The sequence below is a fragment of the Rosa rugosa genome, chromosome 7 (genome assembly GCF_958449725.1).
Source record: "Rosa rugosa chromosome 7, drRosRugo1.1, whole genome shotgun sequence".
NCBI lineage: Eukaryota > Viridiplantae > Streptophyta > Magnoliopsida > Rosales > Rosaceae > Rosa > Rosa rugosa.
In genome coordinates this window covers 35,406,665-35,426,951 of record NC_084826.1, presented here as the reverse complement: position 1 = coordinate 35,426,951, position 20,287 = coordinate 35,406,665, and the positions used below count along the sequence as shown (strand labels likewise).

Sequence of the window (20,287 nt, the reverse complement as noted above, 5' to 3'; positions counted from 1 at the left end):
TCATAAATTAAACATTACATAATTAATGATACAAAATCATAAATTAAATCATTGATAGCAGAATTATGACATAATTGATAGCATAATTGTCTACCGTTGGATTGCAATGGTTGTGTAACATGATCTGTTGATTTGTTTTCAAATCAATGCATCCATGCATGTGTCAACCCTCCTCTTTATATCTGTTGGGTTTATTGTGGGTCCCGCCAGAGCCTAAAGGTTACCTTTGGAGATATTTTCAGCTCTCTCCACCCCCTTTTGGACCTAGACCCACATTTAACCCTATGGTCTTTTGCTTGTTGGAGTTCATAATTTTCAGAAAAGAGCTAGAGAGCCCAGTTTGACCCTCTTATTGGAGATGACCTAACATAAACCGAAAGAGCTAGCTTAAAGTAGCTAGAGTAATGTACGTCACGTATTATGTATATAGTTAGCGTTTTTTTTTCTTTTAATTTGATATAGCTATGCATTTAATATCTCGTTATTCTTCTCATATATCGAAATTTTCATTATATAAACTTACACGACATATAACAGGATACATCATAGTAAGTAAATCAACAAAAAGAAAACAAAAAATAAAAATAAAAGGGTCAGATTCAACTACGAGTACAAAAAAGAAAAGAAAAGCCTCTCTTGGACCTTTTCTAAATGTTGGTGCCTCATTCCTTGGGGTTAGGTTGGCTGCTCTTTTGTATTTCAATGTCTTGTAAATCAGTAGTGATGTCTCCAGTAGTAGCTGTAGTACCCTTTATTGCTTGAGGAATATTAAAGCTCTCAGCTTCTTTTTCTTTGTACTCTTTGTACTTGCCCCAGAGAACCGAGTAGAGTCCCATGACAATTAGTACAGCACCAAGAATACTGAAATTGAAACCACATACAACTTGATGAGATTCAATGAAACATGAAGATATAAAATTAAGAATTAAGTCAAAATATTTAATAGGTAGAGTAGTTGAGACGTACCCTCCAAGATAGATGTTCTCAGCAAGGATGAAAGAACCCATGACAGCCACAATGATCATCATAAGAGGGCTGAAAGCGGTGACAAAAACAGGACCTGTTTTCTCCATCACCAGCCCTTGAACGTAGTATGCAAGGCTCGATGAAACTATGCCCTGCCATGTGTACATGTTCGTTAGTAAACAGCTAATGATCGATCAAATTAATTTAATTGCGTTATCGAGTTACGTACAGCATATGCAGCAGCAAGAAGGTTTATGTCCCAACCAATGGTCCAAGCCGCCGGCTTGTGTTCCATGACAAAGGTAACAGCTATGGACTGCAGAGTTCCCAAGAAGCAGACGATTGCGGTGAGGGATAACGGAGCTTGGTACCTCTTCTGTGTCACTGCCTGAATGATAAAGAAAGAAGCCCAGGCAAGGGTGGCCAAGATGAGCAGAATGGATCCCTTGAGCCAGTCCTTGTCCTCATTATTATTTGCACTAGGGGCATTATTGGAGTTTGCCAAGTGACCCGACCATGGAAAGTTAATGATGTTTCCTTTGTACAACGTCATCAGCATGGCTCCGGCCACTGTCACAATTGTGCCTATCAGCTTCGCTTGGCATCTAACCTTCTTCATGTCCAGCTTCTCCATCCTTGATTAATTAAATATCATGAAGCATGTTAATTAGCTAATAGCTATATATCCACTCTCTCTCTCTCTCTCTCTCTCTCTCTCTCTCTCTCTCTCTCTCTCTCTCTCTCTCTCTCTCTCTCTCTCGCTCTCACACACACACACACACACACACACACCAAACTTAACCTCAAAGTATGAACGTACAAGTAGTTAGTCATCCATACCTGCAAAGGACAGCCATGACGAATGTCATTGCCGGAAGCATGTTACTCATGGCACAAGAGAAGGTCGGGGATGTAAACTTCAATCCGGCGTAGTAGAAGTTTTGATCAATGACCGGCCTGTAAATGGAAATAGAATTAAGTTAACTAATAAATTCAGGGCCGGTCCTGATATTTTAGTGACTTGAGGCAAATAATTATAATGCGACTCAAGAGAAAACCCAAGAAGACATTGTTAACTACTTACCCAAGCAGACCCAGTACAAAAAGTTGCATGAAAATGGGGAATGTAATCTTTGGTCTTATTTTCCTGCAAAATCATATATCAAAAGGCAATTAATTAATTACATTTGTTGTTAATAGAAATATTTATGTATATCAAGGCTAAAAAATAAATAACAGTAGTTACCTCTCAAGAACAAGAGCAAATGGTGCAATAGCTGCGGTGGCGAAGGCGTGCCTGTAAACAACAAGCACGTAGTGGCTCATTCCACGGTTGAGCGAAACCTTAGTGATGATGTTCATTCCGGCATAGCCGAATTGCAGAGAAATCATAGCTATGTATGGCTTTGAACTCTGAATGAAACTTCGACAACACCCGCCATTTCCCTCCATTACTTGACTAGCTAACTAGTTAAGTGGAAAGGAAAAACAAACTGACTGAGAGAAACAAAGAAGATTGAGGAAGAACACTTCAAGTTTGTTTGTGTCTCCTAAGGAATAATGATAATTAACCAGCTTACGTATATATAAGCCCTCCTCGGGGGACCACGTACCATTTTCATTTGATTACTCTCATCATCAAAATCTTGATTATTTGATGCGTGGGAGAAAAAAAAAATTGTTATTTTGTGTGGCTTCATGCAAATTAATTAACGTTTTTTTTTAATAATAATTTCATTGACATCAGCAAGAAATATCGCTTAACTATATATGATTTGTGTTTACACTAGTAGCATTTTGAATTAATGTATGAGCCACACTATTAACTCTTCTACTTACATAAAAAACTGAAAAATTAATTAACAATCGTGTTTTAATTTGATATTTAACTAAAGTAATGACGGATGTGAATAAATATTGTGATTATTCTTATCTTATGTAAGCTATTTAATACTATATTTTCTTGATTCAAAAAATAATTCTAAAGAAAATCAGTTATGCATGTTTAATTATAGTCATTTTGGCATTTGTATGAATTATGAGTTTCCTAACTCATGTTTGGGGGTAATAAAGCTGTATTAGCTTTGCACCGACCCCAAATACCCATCATATATGTTTCCATAATTGTATTTGTTTGTAGATTATACCATATATTGAAATTTTTTTTTTTCTTGAACAATATATATTGACGGCTTCTTATAGAAAAAAGAAAAAAAAGAAAAAGTTTAATGAGTTGTGCGTGGCAGCACTAGCTAACAAAAACAAAGGTAGTGGGCCCGCACCAAGTGCTAATGCGTTTGAAGGTGTTCCCCAACACCAACACCCACAACCACAACCACAATTCTTCTCGACGCGGCATTCCGACTCACTCGTCTCATCTGTTTCAACAGTAATAATTCTAATTATAATAATTCTGCTTAACCTCCAATATCTCTTATTTTAATTCACAATCACAAAATTAAAGGGTTAATCGTGCAAGTAATTCGTAGTGCAAATCTCCTGCTCATAACATACGGCTATGCTTGCTCTTCATCATATCTTTATAATATTATCTAATCATAATACCACCTTTTAAATGACATCCTTTTCCACTGTATTTTCATCTGTACAATTTTTTTATAAACATGACACTATCGAATATTTATCTCTTTATTATCATAATGGCTTCTCACTTTTTTCTTACGCCAAGCATATCAACACTATACCATTTGAAAATTGAAAAAGACGAATCACACTTCTGACGTTTCTCAATGTTAAAACTAAAGTCTTATGTATATTATTTCACGCTATAAAAATATTTTCCCGTAATAGGTTCTTTAAGTTTCCATATAAGAACCTCCTAAAAATTGAGCAAAGATAACAAGAGCAAGAGTATCCAAATAAGATTAAAGATACAACAAATCCTTAGGCCCATAAGAATTGGCCACAAACGTCCAATGAGCAAGTTAGACCTAAGCAATAACCAACTTTGACTGCCAAGATGTTAACACTAATAGTCTCTACTCTCTAGCCTCTAAACCTTGAATGGGATTTTAGAATTTTTATAAAAATAGAATAATAGTTTAAACTAAATGGAATCATGGTATAAAGGTAGCCATTGTTGAATTGGAGTCGCAACCAAACCGCCAGGGTTGAGCAAGAAGCAGATCATCGTCACACTTATTGCCACCTACAGAACTACAACTCAACTTCAAATCTGTACGCCTACAGTTCAAGAATAGAAACCAGTTGTTTGGACCCAAAATGAACATCTTGGCCTGACAAGGCATGTGTTGGAGAAATTGAGCCAATGTCAGTGGCTCAAGCTATATATTGTCGACAAGCTCGAAATATATATTTAGAGGCTAAATAAAGCCTACTATGGAAGCATGGAAGCATGAAAAGTTAACTTTAGCACATTTTCCTACTTCGGCTAGGAGAAACCGAGCTAAACAAGGAAGGAGGGGCGGCAGACTAACCAAATGAAATCGAAATGTGCTGAAACTTTCCAGATCCATTCTAGACAGCCCAAGGATCATTTCTTATGAAGAGTGCAAGAGCTTTTTTTGAGTGGAAGGCCTTCAAACAATCAGCCCAATTTTCTACAGAAGCAAAACTGGAAAACTGGACCTGTAAGAGGTCCAGCAGCATTTTCAGCCCAACCACATGGAATAAAAATCTGAAAATTTGTCAGGATGATCTACACTCATAGTGGAACATTTTATATGCAGAAGTCGAAGGCATATAATGAAGTCTTGTTAGAGAAATAATTGAAGGAATAAAGGGGCAGAAACTGACCTAAAACCAGCTCAATATTCACATGTTCATGTTTCCTACCTACATGAAGAAAGCTAGATGCTTTTCTCTTTTTCCTTGGATATATTTTTCTTCTACAATCTCTTTAATAGATCATCACCACTTCCATGTTGCTGCACCTTCATGCTTTGCTTTCATTTTATCTTTTCTCTATCTTTTCCATATTTTACAAGTGAACTTAGATCTACTTTCATTATTTTTCTTCCACTCATCATTTCACTGTTCTTTTTCTTCCTTATATAAACACCTTCTTCTCTCATTCTAAGACAGACATTCACATTCAACAACAACATCTCTAAGATGATCTAAGTTCTCTCTAGAGCAAACCTCTCTAAGAGCAACTCCTCTCCCTCTCTTTCTCTTTCTCTTACCGGTGATCACACTCCTAGTCCTAGTCTTCTCAGAAGCCGACTTTCAGTGCCACCAAACCCTCTGTCAACGTGCTTCGGTCCTAGTCTCCTCGGGAGCCGACGGTAGTGCCGCGACCACAACGGTTACAGAACCAGCCAAGCAAGGGTAACGCCCTAGCAACCCAGCCAAGCTAAAGTCACGCTTTAGCAAGATCTCAACATTTCCCGGTGATGTCGCTCTGCTCGATCTACAATATTGAGTATCGATTGTGTTAACAAGAAGAAACTTCAGCAAAGTCCTCACCACGAGGCAGAAAGAATCCCACGACGAGGTTGGTGCTCTCCTCGTCTACAATCGCTTGATAGAAGTCAGGTCAAGGGACACCCCCGACGACCGCACCCGAACGGTGCTGGCACGCCCGCGTAAGAAAAGAGACTGTTGACCAGCTGCAGCAAAATTGGAGCCAAACACCAGTTACTACAGGGATTCATTTTGCTTGAACTCGATTGAGCATGCCTCATCATGTAGTCTTTGCGATATTGTTAATGCAACACACATTGCCTCGAGGTGATTGGCATTGTTACGTTGACGATTCCAACCATACTGTTTTGGTTCTCTCCTGTCTCTTAACATGGGGAAATCAACAACTGAACAATAATTTATGTCTTCCCAAAGTAACTGATATGTAGCCCCATGAATTATCAATTAATTGTAGTATTCACGATGATATTTTTTCTCTCTAATTCCTCAAAATATTTTGTGTTGTGACATGTTGGTTATTTGGAATCATCAACGTATACTATAGATATCACAAGCTTAAATCATACTGGTATTATGAAATGGATAGGTGAGCAAAAGAATTGTAAGACATAAATAAATAAGCTAAACTTTTAACTTTTTACAAATGACACTCCCTTTCAACTTTTATGAGGTAGACTTTCGAAACTGCACCTATTTGTTTTTCATGCTTTTCTTTTTCTTTTCGCACACTCATCATCTTCCTTCCCTCTTTAGTTCAACAATATCTTTTATGCTCTCTTCTCCTCAATTTCTTTACCTCCACCAGAAAAATCTCAGCTTAACCTGACATTTTTTTTTTAATCTATTTTCAATCTCATTTCCTACCTTCTTCTGCTAAATAAGATTCAACTTAATTAGACGATTCACCTAGCAAAATTCAATTGCTTAAAAATATTCAACTGTTAGCTAGCATGTTTAATACCTATTGGAGCTTTGATATTGATCCTAGAGGACCCAGACTCTGGACATGCTTATTCATACTTTGGATTCTAAGACTCTGTTTTGTATTTTTATCAACCACATTACTGAAAAATGATAATTATAGTTTGTGGTTGAGAAGATGAAAAAAAAACCACCGTAACGTTTCAATTAATGTGAAATAAGAATAACAAAAAGAGAGAAGAAGGTAGAAGAGAGAAGAGAGGGACCAAAAAGACAGGAAAGAAAAGAAGGGCAATTGTGGAAATAAGAATAACAAAAAGGTAATGAGAGTGTCATTTACAAAAAGGGTAGTGCAAATTTCACTCCCCAATAAATAAAGCTTTGTCTGATAACCAAGAAATATATATGGGGGTATACGGCAACTGGGAATATCTAAATGGGTACGTAAGACCATGCGTATGTGCATGTTAAATGTGGGTATCTAATCACCATCCAATTAGTAATCGACTTGACAATATTGACAATCTTAGAATAGTGTAGGAAGTTGCAGACACATCACTTCCAAATTTGTGTCACAACTCACATGGAAATAATTTGGGATTCGTTTGCCCAACAAAATAAGTAAATGGAAACAGCAAAGGACATGAATGCATGATGACTAAGCCATGCCTACCCATACCCAAACCCAAATCCTTTTCATTTGACAATTTGTATCCTATAAATACAATCTGAACTAATTAGCAGTCAACCGAGAATAATATTCAATCACATATTTCCGAGAAGTTAGATCCTACGGTCACGATTTTTTTTTTTTTTTTTTTTTATCTCTGTAATTTCAATTCGTCACTTAATCAATTATCTCTTTTCATTAGACCAAATTCAATATAGAGGTAAATTGACTGCATCCATTAGTAGACCAGCTTGTCTTGATTAGGGCTGAGCTCGGGCCGGGCCCTTGTAAAATTTTATGAGCCCGGGTTGGGACTGTTTTTTTACTGGCCGGGCCCAAATAATGATTTTTTTTTTCAGAGACCAAGTCGAGCCGGGACCAATTTTTACGGGCCGGGTTTTCGGGCCCAAAAGGCTGATTAAGGGAGAAAAAAAATATATAAAGTTAACACAACAATTCACATTTTCACAAGATCAGTACCAAATAACCATTGGTGAACATGTCAATCTATTCAAGCAAATGATTCATCACAATTCAAGGCAAACAAAATCATAAATCCACCAGCTAAACAAGTTTTGAAATTCCAACAGAACAAATCAACAAATCCCAGCAAGTTTCAAATCTTCCAAGTTCCAAATAAACAACTAAATAAGTTCATAAATACACAACTAAGCAAGGATGCAGCTCCAGCTTCATGGATCCAGCACTCCAGCAGCTTCATTTCAGTTCCATCCTAGCAGGTTTTACTTACAGTGGGTCGAACCATCAAAGATGTTGAATAGTCGAAGCAAAGCCGTGGGTCGACAGTTCAGCGGTTAAAGATTAGGGAGACTGAGACTGAGAGGCTGAGGGAGTGAGTCGAAGAAAGGCTAAGAGAGTGAGACTGAGAGGTTAGAGAATAGGTCGAACCGTCGAAGCAAAGCGGTGGGTCAGCGGCGACACGGTGGGAGACTGAGACTGAGAGGCTGAGGGAGTGAGTTGGAGAGAGGCTGAGAGAATGAGTCGAAGTCTCGAAGAGAGGCTAAGGGAATGAGGGATTAGGGTTAGGTCTTTAGTTGGGATCGTAATCCCCTACAACATACATATTGTAAGTCTATTATCACTACCAATAATATACAAACATGTGTCAAAGAACACCAACCTTCGGGGGGTTTTTTTTTTTTTTTGATTTCTGAGGCTGGAGTCCGGATCGTTTTATATTTATTTCGGGCTGGGCCTTCAAAACAGGTAAAAAAAAACACTAAAGCTCGGACCGTTGGGGCCTGTTCCTGGTCGGGTTTCGGGTTTCAGAGCTAAAATCCCAGCCCTAGTCTTGATTATCTTGAATTAGTCAACCTCTTTATCAAGTTAGTCTACCTCTAACTTGACTTTATGTATCACTCCATTAATGTACCATAGATGACTCTTATTGGTATACTTAAATTTCAAATTAAAGAAAGTTGATCTCGACTCTTTCTTCTACTCAAGGATTCAAATTTCAGTTTCGGTTTCGATTTCGGTACTTTATATTTATGGAAATTTCGGAGAAAGTTTTGATTTCGGTGGAAATTCAGGTTAAAAATAAAGAAATCTCATTAATTGCATTTATACTCAAATTTATGATATTTTTGAATGAAACTTTTACATGGACTAATCTAACTTATAATAAACCTATTTACAATGTAACTTCTCTAAAATTATACATTTATAATAAAATTGTGATATCTAATATGGAAGAGTAATTAACTAGTACTGTAGTAGGTTACTAAACTAGTATTTACCTATATGTAATTATAAATGTGATATATATTGATAATGTGAATGTGATTTTTTATATTTTTATTTATGGCTGCAACCTATTGGGAGCTTGGCCATCACGCCCTTTTCACTAATAATTAGAAAAATACAACGGGGGGACGTAATATCAAAACTCCGTGAATGAAAATGAACAAATACAAAAAAAGTAATATAAATTATTAATAATAAGAGCTACTACGATGTGGTTCGATCCAGCTAGTTGAACTGCTTCAATTTAGTATAATACCATATTAAATGATTTTGGTACTTCATTACATGGGTATTGTATGTGTGTTGATCTTTTCCCATATGCAATCCATAGATCGGATACTTTGGAATTACCCAATATGGTTTTCATTGTATGAAGCATACGACATTTGGGACGAAGAATGATAAAAAAGATCATATGTGCTTCCACCTTGTGAGCTTGATCCTATTCCGTAAGAACTTTATGAGGTTGAACTCATTTCATGACGACGATAATGAGAATGGAATGGGCTAGGGTTATCACTATATTGAGTTCCTATGTCCATTGAGCTAAGACTCGAAGAAAGTGATTCAAACTCATTTAGAGACAAATGCCTATCTCGTCTTTCTTGTGTATCTCTAGCTCCATATGGCTAAGGATATAAATTGATTGCAAAAAAAAAAAAAAATTCAAAATTTTATATTTTCTCTATGAAAGTATAAAGTAAAAAATTCATTGTCTGTGACATAAAAATTTCACAAAAATTTTGGAGAAATTTCAGACAAAATTTCGGTATGAATTTTTAAATTTATTTTGTGTGTAGATATTTCAGAAATTAAGAATTTTGCGAAAATGTATGGAAAATTTTAGAAAATTTCTGGAAACTCCTGACAGAAATGATATCGCATATAAATTTCATTTCGATACTTCAAAATTATGGAAATTTTGGTAGTTTCGAAGAAATTTGAAATCTTGAATTCTACGGTGAGAGACCCGATCTCGGGAACCTCCTTCTACGGTGAGAGGCCCCACTTACATGCATTCGTGCACTCCACCTCTTCTTCATCTTTAATAACCAACGTTGACATATGAAACTAATGCGGAGTTCATCTTCCAAATCACAACACAACTTTCTTTTCGTTTTGTTTTCTCTTCAGCTTTCTTTATGGTCCGTCCAATTCGAAACCGATACAAATAACGTAACCAGTACTGATTGATGCCTATAGTTTTCAATCATACACCAATTTGTCCACGAGCTATCTATTAACTCTTGCTTTCATATAGGCCTGGTCGAACATCATAAGCTTTCTATCCCCACACATTGCTTTTTCTACACCAAACAATGTCTAAAGTTTATAAAGAAACAGACCGAACAAAAGCTTATGTTGATATCAGTCATCCAGTGGAGCCCTTTCCAGTGCAAATTACGTACAACCTTTCAAGTTTCAATTCACACATTTCATTTCATTCATCGATATTAAAAGCTAGCTCTCTCTATTATTGAGAGACCGGTCGAGTACGTTGTGATATATAATCACGTCTTTCTATTTTTTAATTATATTTCAAAACTACCTATGTTTAATGAAAATGAAATACCCAAAACACCCATCTGCATAGACAATGATTAGTTGGACGTACCGCTACGTGACACGCCTACCCTACCTAAGAATCTCTATATTAATAATCTGATTACTTTTGTGGTGCCAATAATTAAAGAAAAAGTTTGGTCAAAAATCAATTGCTCCCACTCAATATCGTATTAGTTTGACTGATCTTTATGATCTATTTAACGAATCGGGTGTGTTGCTTTGAAACTTAACCTTTCTCTTTTAGCTAATCAAATACAAATCATGCATGCATGCATCACTTAATTGCTTAAAGAAGAATCTATATTAAAAAAAAAAAAAACGCCCAAATGCACTTGCATCTTTTTTGAAAGTGTAGTTTTCAATTAAAAGTTTTCTTCTTTTTGGTCAATTTTTCAATCAAAAGCTGAATATCAATTAGATAGGAGTGGAGATTAAAACACGGCATGACGACAATTGTCTTTCCATTTTTACGTACGTGCTCGTTGCATAAATGGTTTCCTTTTCCATAGCATTCAAAGATTAAAGCGAAATAATAAAGTAAAGCCAAGATAATGTAATCGTTCTTTAGCAAGATTCACATCTAACATCTTACATTCTCTATTCTATTATGAGTCTCTTCTATTATTTATAGCAAATTATAAAAAAAATCCTTGACAAATGTATTTTGCTACTACATCTATAAAATTTCAAATCATGCTCATAAGAACAAACTTTTACACATAAGGACAAGTTGTTATGTGTCAATAACATATTACAACTCTAACCTTCATACATAAATAACTAATTATCAATTATTTTAATTCAAACTCTTTTAAATTCAAATGAAGAGAGAGAAACAGTCAAATAGAACAAGGTTGAGAGAATAAATTTCTGATATATTATTACACCCATTCTGTGGTGTATATAAACAGATTACAATCGTACTACAACGTACTACAACTATTGTGTACTACTGTACTACACAACATATACAAGGTAAGTAGTTACAACAATATATTCCCTTGTGGTCTATTCCTAATAGGGAACGATGACTCACACTAACACTCCCCCTTAAGTTGGCGCATATACATCAACCATGCCCAACTTGCTTAGTGAGTCATAAAACGCCTTCCTGGAAACTCCTTTGGTAAGTACATCTGCAAGTTGCTCTTCGATCAGTTGGAACAAAAGGAAAGCTAATAATTTTGGCATCTAGCTTCTCCTTTATAAAGTGACGATCAACCTCCACATGCTTAGTACGATCATGCTGTACTGGATTCTGTGATATGTCAATCGCTGCCTTGTTGTCACAATACAACTGCATGGAATTTTTGAGTTTGAAACCCAGATCACGTAACAAATTTCTCAGCCACAACAACTCACACACTCCGTGAGCTATACCTCTATACTCGGCCTCAGCACTAGAACGTGCCAAAACTTTCTGTTTCTTACTCTTCCATGTAACCAAATTACCTCCCACAAAGGTAAAGTATCCAGATGTCGACCTCCTGTCTGTGATATTTCCAGCCCAATTTGCATCTGTGAAGCCACAAACCTCAAGAATATTGTTGTGTTTAGAAAACAGTACTCCTCTTCCTGGAACTGACTTTATGTATTTCAAAATCCGCATAACAGCATCCATGTGACTTTCACTCGGATTATGCATGAACTGACTCTCCACACTCACTGCATATGCAACGTCTGGTCTAGTATGAGCCAAATAAATCAAGCGCCCAACTAACCTCTGATAGTAATCTCGATCAGTAGGTACCTGATCTGGATACTCAGCTAAACAATGGTTCTGCTCAATGGTAGTGTCAATAGGTCTGCAATCCAACAAACCTGTCTCTGTCAACAAGTCCAGAACGTACTTCCTCTGGCACAGATAGATTCCTTCTCTCCCCCTGGCTACCTCAATCCCTAAGAAGTACTTAAGTTCACCCAAGTCCTTCATCTCAAACTCAGAGGCTAGCTGTCTCTGTAGTCTATCCATCTCAACAGTATCATTACCAGTAATTACCATATCATCCACATAAATAATTAGAGCTGTTACCTTCCCTTGTTGATGCTTGAGGAACAAGATATGGTATGAGTTGCTCTGTCTGTAACCAACCTTCCGCATGAATTGTGAAAATCTTCCAAACCAAGCACGAGGTGACTGTTTGAGACCATACAGAGATTTTCTCAATCTGCAGACAAAATCACCAGGAGAAGCAACTACATACCTAGGTGGAAGGCTCATGTACACTTCCTCGGCTAACTCTCCATGAAGAAATGCATTCTTGACATCAAACTGTCGGAGTGGCCAGTTTAAACTAGCAGCAAATGAGAGCAGAACCCGAATAGTGTTCATCTTGGCAACAGGAGCAAATGTTTCATCATAGTCTATACCATACGTCTGAGTAAACCCCTTTGCTACAAGGCGTGCTTTGTACCGATTCACTGAACCATCTGCATTATGCTTCACGGTAAACACCCAACGACAACCTACAACCTTCTTGCCTTGTGGTGGAGGCACAAGTTGCCAAGTATTGTTCTTCTGCAACGCCTCCATCTCTTCCTCCATTGCATTCCTTCACTTTGGATCCCCCAATGCATCCTGCACTTTGTTAGGTACTGATACAGTAGATATTTGATTCACAAATGATTCATATGACATAGACAACCTCCTAGTGGACATATAATTGGCTACTGGGTATTTTGATTTGGCAGTAAGAGTAGGTTCATATCTTTTGGCTGATTGACCCCGAGTGGTCCTATTTGGTAACACATATTGCTCAACATTAGACTCACTACTACTAGTACTAGTGGGTGGACATACCTCAAATGAGTGATCTTCAGTACCAGGAAGCTGTGGGTCAGGGGTAGAAGCGATGGCAGGAGGGGCAGTTGTGTCTTCAACTTCATTTTCAGTCATAGAAGCTGGTGCCTGGATGTTTGGAGCTACTGTTTCAAGAGGTGGCGAGCTGATGCTCTCAACTGGATCCGTCAAAATATCTCCTGCCTGTGTGACTTCTTCTTCTCCTGGTGATTCCTCCCCCTCTCCATGATATAGTTCTTCAAAATATGAATTCTCCCCCTGAAGAGCTGTATCTGAAGAGGAAAAATAACTCATGTCCTCAAAGAAGGTAACATCCATAGTGACATAGTACTTCCTGGTAGGTGGATGATAGCACTTGTACCCCTTCTGATACCCTCCGTAGCCAACAAACACACACTTAAGTGCCTGGGCATCCAACTTAGACCTCTGGTTTTTAGGAACATGGACAAAGGCAACACAACCAAAGACACGAGCTGGAAGATTATGAAATGAAGGTAAGGAGACATGAGATGCAAGAACCTCAAATGGAATTTTTCCCTGAAGGACGCTAGATGGAAGGCGATTGATAAGATGGGAGGAAGCATGTATAGCATCGCCCCAAAGATACTTAGGCATATGAGCACTAAAGAGAAGGGCACGAGCCATATCAAGTAAATGACGGTTTTTCCTTTCAGATACTCCATTTTGTTCTGGTGTTTGTGGACATGTAGTTTGGTGAACAATCCTATGGGTTGTAAAAAACTCTTGGAAAACATGATTAACATATTCCCCCCCATTGTCAGAACGAAGGACTTTAATGGTGCTATGGTATTGTGTTTGAACGAGAGTACGAAAAGTTTGAAAAGCTGGAAAGACTTCATCTTTGGTTTTTAGAAGAGCAACCCATGAGAATCTCGTACAATCATCAATAAACAACATGAAATATCTCATACCCGACACAGTGGGCTCTCTAGATGGCCCCCAAACATCAGAATGAATCAACTCAAAAGGAGTAACACTTTTATTAGAAATACTAGGAGAATAAGTAGCACGATGACTCTTGGCCAAAACACACGTTTCACAATGTGAAGTAGACTCATCCACACCAATAAACAAAGTAGGCATGGTTTTTCTCATAAGACTAAAAGAGGGATGCCCTAAACGGCGATGCCACAACTAGATTTCACTTAGCTGATCAGAACTCGAAGTCAAAGCGATGCGTGACTGTGCTCCTGGTTTCTCTCCTGCGTATGTCTGATCCAGATGGAACAACCTGCCCCTCAGATACCCCCGACCAATTATCTCCTTGGTGAGAGGATCCTGAAAAATCACATACATAGGATAAAAGGTTACGGAGCATTTAGACTCAGTATTCAACTGGGGAACAGATATCAAATAGTGAGACAAGTCAGGCACATATAACACATTATGAAGTTCTAAGGTGGGAGTAATACGAACTGACCCTGACCCTAACACAGGAAAGGCCTCACCATTGGCATTGGTTACATAGGACACTGGTGGGGAAGACAATTCAGTAAAATATGATTTGTCATAAGTCATATGATCGGAGGCACCAGAATCAATAATCCATGTATCAGAACCAACAAAGTTAGAAACCTTTAAAGCCATACCAATTTTACCTCGACCAGCTCTAGAGGCTGTAGGAGTAGCTCCACCTGTTGTATGATGATCTTGGCCAGCCACTCCATAGAAATCCGGTTCTTGGACCAATTGAACAGCAGCTGCTCTCGCCTTAGGACGATAACCTTGCTTTTTAGGTTTAAGGTGTGGGTTCAACTTCCAACAAGTCTCCCGAACATGCCCAAGGTCGTTGCAATAAGAACATTGAGGACGAGGGCGGTTGGTGAAGCCTTGTGGGGAACCTTGCTGATGAAGTGGGGCTGAACTCTGCTGCTGAAGGAAAGGTGCCGGTGACTTGGCCTGAATGGCGAGGCTAGATACTTCAACCTGTGCATGTTTGACACTCTCCTGCTGAGACTCATCCTTGCGGATGTATGTAAAAGCTGTGTTCAAACTAGGAGGGTCTGTCATTCTGAGCAATTCTCCCTTAGCACTGCTATGCTTCTCATCAAGCCCTCTCAGGAATACATGGACCCTTTCTAGTTCCTTCTCCTTCTGGTACCACACAAGATCTTCCTGATTCTTGATCTTGCAAGGACGCTTCTGATCAATTTCAGCCCATACATTCTTCAGCTTGGTGAAATACACAGCTACTGGTTGCCTATTCTGGTGCATACTAGCAACTTTACACATCAATTCATGAACCTGTATAAAATCAGACTCGTTGGTATACAAATCCCCCAATGTCTTCCATATTGTTTCAGCAGTCTCACACCCTTCCACCAACTGTAACACATCTTCAGTCGGGGCTTTGAACAAGAGAGCCATCACAGATCCATCATCATCCTCCCATTTAGCATAGGCATCCACATCCTTCCTCATCAGGAGCTTTGGTTGCTCCATTTACATGCCCCATCTTATGTATGCCACGAAGATGGACAGACATAATCTTCTTCCATGTTCGAAAATTGGTGCCATTGAGTTTTGGACCACCAAAGGAACCACCATCAGAACTTCGAACAGAAACCTCAATCTTTTAGACCTCATTGATCTTAGAACTCTGTCCTGCACTATCATCACCACCCATTGCACTAATACAATAGAAAAAACACACAAATCCCAAAGTACGCAGCGGAAATAAGAATAACAGATGTCTCTCCAAACAAATAGTAACAGTTTCTTTTTTTTTTTGAACCTGTTTGACTAAGCCGAATGGGTTGACCGAGTGGAGATGAGTTGACTCACTGACCAAGTTGACCGAGTTAAGGCGGGTTGACTCACTGAAGAGATCGAGATCGATCTGGAATCGTCCCGAGTTTGGGCGAGGATCGTCGTCTGGGCTGGAATCGATCGATCTGGAATTGGCTGAGGATGATGCAACTCGAAGAAGAACGACCCGAAGAGGATCTGAGTCGTCTGAACCAAGGAGGGCCGACGATATGGATCGGTCTGAGTGCTGCCGTGAATTGGGCAGCGACGCCGGATCTGAAAAACCGACGAGTCTGGGTCAAAAAAGATCTGGAAACCTGCAGGTCTTGTCTGATGCAGACGACGGGGTTTGGACTTGAGATGATGTCGCCGAAGTCAAAGAAGAAGACACTGGTCGTTCTTTGACGGACAAACGACGATGATAGTCTGAAATTTAAAACAAAGAGACAAAGTCCTCTCGGATCTTTGCTCTGATACCAAGTCAAATAGAACAAGGTTGAGAGAATAAATTTCTGATATATTATTTGTGAGCCCCCGAAAATTTTGTTTAATTTTTAGAATGTAATTTTTCGCCAATAAGATTTTCGCAAGGTGATTTAAGTAAAGAAATCGATTTTGGAAATTGTTTTGGTGTCGAGACCACCTATTTGGCTGACAATTTAAGTTTGGGCCAATGTTCTTTCATTTGGGCCTAAGACGAAGTCAAGAATTGATCTAGGAAATTTCTGACGAAAAATGAATAAAAGAAAAGTTACTAGCTCTGTAGACCCCCGTATTTTTCTTGTTATTTTAATTTGTCGCATAACGTATGAAATTACGTATTCGTAAGCTACGAATGTATTAGAGATTAGATTAAGATTTTGAGGCCATTAAAAGTATTAAGAAATTAGAGAAAATCCAATTTGGGTCTAGGAAACTATTTTTAAAGTATCGAGGCTTAGGACAAGCCCGGAAAAATTTCCCGAATGGATTCGGTGAAGTGTCGGAGAAATAAGGATGTTTGAAGATGTATTTTCGAATTGGGCTTGAGGAAATTAAAAGGAAAATGAAAATGGAGCAGCCCAAGCCCATTGGTCCAACAGGAGGGGCAACTTAGACATTTCACAATTAAATTTGGGGAGAGGTATAAAAGGAAAACCTTATCTCAAAACCCTAGCCTCTTCCTCATTTTCTCCCTTTCCTCTCTCTCTCTACCCGAGAGCTTCTCTCTCTACCTCTCGCCGGAAATCGCCCCACCACCGGACGCCGCCACGTCGCCGCCGGCCGCCGCCGTCGCCGGAACCCCATCCTTTACCAAAATTTTCAGATTTTCTTCTCTTCCTTCCCTCTTTCCATTTCTCCAACCAAAATCAAGAAATTTGGCCATCCAACCATCCAAAAACCTTAGAACCCGAAGCTAAATTGGGGCTTTTTGTGATTTCTTCTTTCCAAGTTCAAATCAAGGTATTATCCATCCTAATCTAGCCTCTATTCCTTTGATCTATACATCCTTCTTATCAAATCCGAGTTTTTGATCTTGATTTGTAATTTTGTTTGCATGAACCCTATTTTCCCTAAACCAAGAGGCTAGGCTATGGGTTTGGCAAGGATTTGTGGTAAGGATCTATCCATGCAACCTTGTTTTCGAGTTTTTGGTTGTGGTATTGATGTTGGACGGATTTGTAGGTGAAGAAGGCCAAGGAGGAAGCTTAGGCCGTGAGTTTTGAAGAAGAAAGGGTAAGAAATGGGTTTTGGACAAACCCTAGAATTTTTGGAATTTATTTGGTTGATTTTAATTTTGGTTGAATTATTTGGTTGGTGGAAAATTGTGAAAAATAGAGATTTGGAGATGGTTTAATTAGTAGGATTTTATTAGCCTAACTTTCAAAGTGTTGGAATTTTGGTTTTGAAGATTTGGTGATTGTTGTTGTGTTATTTTGGCCAAAAGAAAAAGAAAAGGAAGAAGAAAAGAAATGGCTTTATTTTTGGAAGAAAATAAAGAAAATGAAGAAAAGAGTAAAGGTTGAATTAAATGAGTTTTACCTTGGTAAAGTGGTAAAAAGTGAAGAAGGTGAAAGTAAAGGTAAATTTGGTAAAAAGCAGGTAAAGGGTAAAAGTGAAAGTGTGGAGGTGAAAATCACAGTAAAAGTGAAAAGGTGAAAAAGGAAGAGTAAATGGGTAAATGTAAGAGTAAAACTTTATTTATAATTATTTACTTATTTATTTTTGATAAATAAGAAATAATGGTAAATAAGGGAATACTTGGTCAAAAGTCAGAAGGGTCAAAAGTCAACTCTGAGAGTTGACCATAGTTGACTGACCTCGTAAAACGTGAGGATCGACTCGACTTTGGTCGCTCGGATTGGCGATAGTTTAGCGGAGCGATAAGGACGTTTTTCCTTTTTAAGAAAGAAGTTAGTTTCCCAAATTGGTAAAGGTTAAAAGAAGTAATTAATGGCCTCATTGAAATAAAAAGGAATACTTAGAGTTGATCATGATGTTTCCCTGGATAATTACTTACAAACTAAGTAATGGTTTAGGAAACACGATCGTTAAGGAAGCTGAAGCGGAAAGCACCAGAGTGTGGAATACGCCGGCATTTCCAGGTAGGGTGAGCAGTCCCTTCCTTGTTAGAGGTTTTTCTATATGTGGAATGCTATACTAAGATAGTATGTTGCCTGCAAGTGCGTTTTTGGTTGTTCATTAGTCGATGCCTCGTGATATCCGTGTTTCCATAACTGATAATTGCTTATTGTGAAAACCGAGGCTAGATGATAGGAGCATTTTAATGCGACGTTTTACTTGCTTTTTCCTACATTTCTTGCGTCATTTCCTTAGTAAAACTCTGTTTAGGAAAGTTTCCATTCTTTGATTGGGAAAGTTCCTATTTGTAGAAAGTTTCTATTTTTGTAGTTTCTATTTATCATTTTTAGTAAGTTTCCATTTTCGGTAGTTTCTATTTTTCATTTTTAGAAAGTTTCCCATTTTCAGTTTAGGAAAGTTTCTATTTTTCTTATCAGTTTCTATTTTCAGGACCTCCGAGCTAAAAAGTGGAAATGAACTCACAAATGGAAAGAGGAGCTTGCGAAAGTCAAGGGGAGCAAAAATGAGGAACAATGGACCACAGAAATGAGCAGAAATGAAGAAAAGAAGTTTTCCTGCTTCAACTAGGAAACCCTGCGAAAAGGAGGAAAGCTTACCAATGAAGTTTCCAACGTTACTATGAAAAAGAAATGGAAAAATGAAGTGTTATGGCGTTGGAAGGTATAAAGGCTTGAAGTTGAAGCAACGAGGCCCAAGAACTCTCAAGACTTGTTGGATTTTCGGCAAATTGGATAAAAGGCCACAAGAGCCCATGGAACTAGGGTTGTGACGCAAGGATGTAACCCTAGAGATGTTGTTGCCGTGAAAATCAAGAGAGAAACAAGGAGTTTGCCGTGAGAAAAATCAGAAAATAAGAAAAGATTTCGATGGAGATTTTCTAGGGCTATTTTTATGGAAAGAAATATACTTGGAGACTTACCCTAGAAGAGTTTGCCGTGAAGAATGAAGAGGAAAAGAAGGGATTGCCGTCCAAGTCAAGAAGAAACCCTAGAGGATGACGCCAAGAGAGATTCTAGGGGAGAGTTTTAAGGAAAGCCAAAGTGTGGAGACCAAGAAACGGCCAGAAAGGAGTCCAGGTTCGTTCCCTATATTCTCTAAGGAAGTTTGGCCAAAATTGAACTACAAAATCAAAATATATCTCTATATATTTCGGCCAAGATATTAGGGAATTAAATTGGAATTTTGTGATTGGTTGAACCACCTCATAGGGCTTATGTGGCAAGCAAGCATTGGAGGAAATTATGTGAAGTTATCATGTTAATTCCGTGGAAAATAAAGGAGTGCACGGCTTGGAGACTAAGCCATGCCGTCCCCTATATATACTCCTCTTTTCTCAACGTGAAGGGTTCCCAAGTTTTACGTTCTACAATTTTAGAAAAATTCAGAAAATCCCTCTAGCATAGCCGTGAGTTTCTCCATTCTCTAGTTCACCTTCTGCGATTTCAAGCAAGGGAGGAAGAAGCAAGAAGAGGCCGTGAAAATTCCTCCACCATTCCACCTTGAAGCCGTGATTTAAGAAGCTTGCTTTCGAGTTTCTTTGGTTCACCATTCGAGTTCTTCATCACCATCTCCAACACGGTGTAATTCCACCTTCTTTCTTGTAATCACTTTTGATTCCCCTTGTTTGATTTCGTTAGAAGTTGTTCTAGTTAACATAACAATTGAAACAATATGTTAATTTCGGATTTCATGATTGAATAAATTTCAGAATCTTATTATTGTGATTTTTAAGTTGCTTTTGTGAGAATGGTTAATTAAATTTGTGTAATTGATATCCTTTGTGTGTTTATCTTGTGTGGTTCGAAACATATAGGATTTATGCATAATTGTTGCTAGAT

At 38.2% G+C, this 20,287-nt stretch overlaps 1 protein-coding gene and 1 long non-coding RNA gene across 2 annotated transcripts; one reads left to right on the top strand and one right to left on the bottom strand.

The window, feature by feature from the left end:
* Window positions 1–465: 465 nt before the first annotated feature.
* Window positions 466–2,512, bottom strand: LOC133721682 (WAT1-related protein At5g07050-like). Its single transcript, XM_062148362.1, has 6 exons — window positions 2,213–2,512; window positions 2,051–2,113; window positions 1,807–1,923; window positions 1,196–1,601; window positions 967–1,118; window positions 466–861 (listed from the first exon to the last, which is right to left on the bottom strand). The coding sequence occupies exons 1-6, from the start codon at window positions 2,416–2,418 to the stop codon at window positions 663–665; spliced, it is 1,143 nt and encodes a 380-aa protein (XP_062004346.1). The 5' UTR covers window positions 2,419–2,512; the 3' UTR covers window positions 466–662.
* A 14,623-nt stretch (window positions 2,513–17,135) lies between these two features.
* Window positions 17,136–19,573, top strand: LOC133721684 (uncharacterized). The gene is made up of 5 exons (XR_009852298.1): window positions 17,136–17,309; window positions 17,430–17,461; window positions 17,532–17,582; window positions 18,386–18,451; window positions 18,879–19,573. It is a non-coding gene; the product is annotated as an uncharacterized LOC133721684 (long non-coding RNA).
* The last annotated feature ends 714 nt before the right edge of the window (window positions 19,574–20,287 follow it).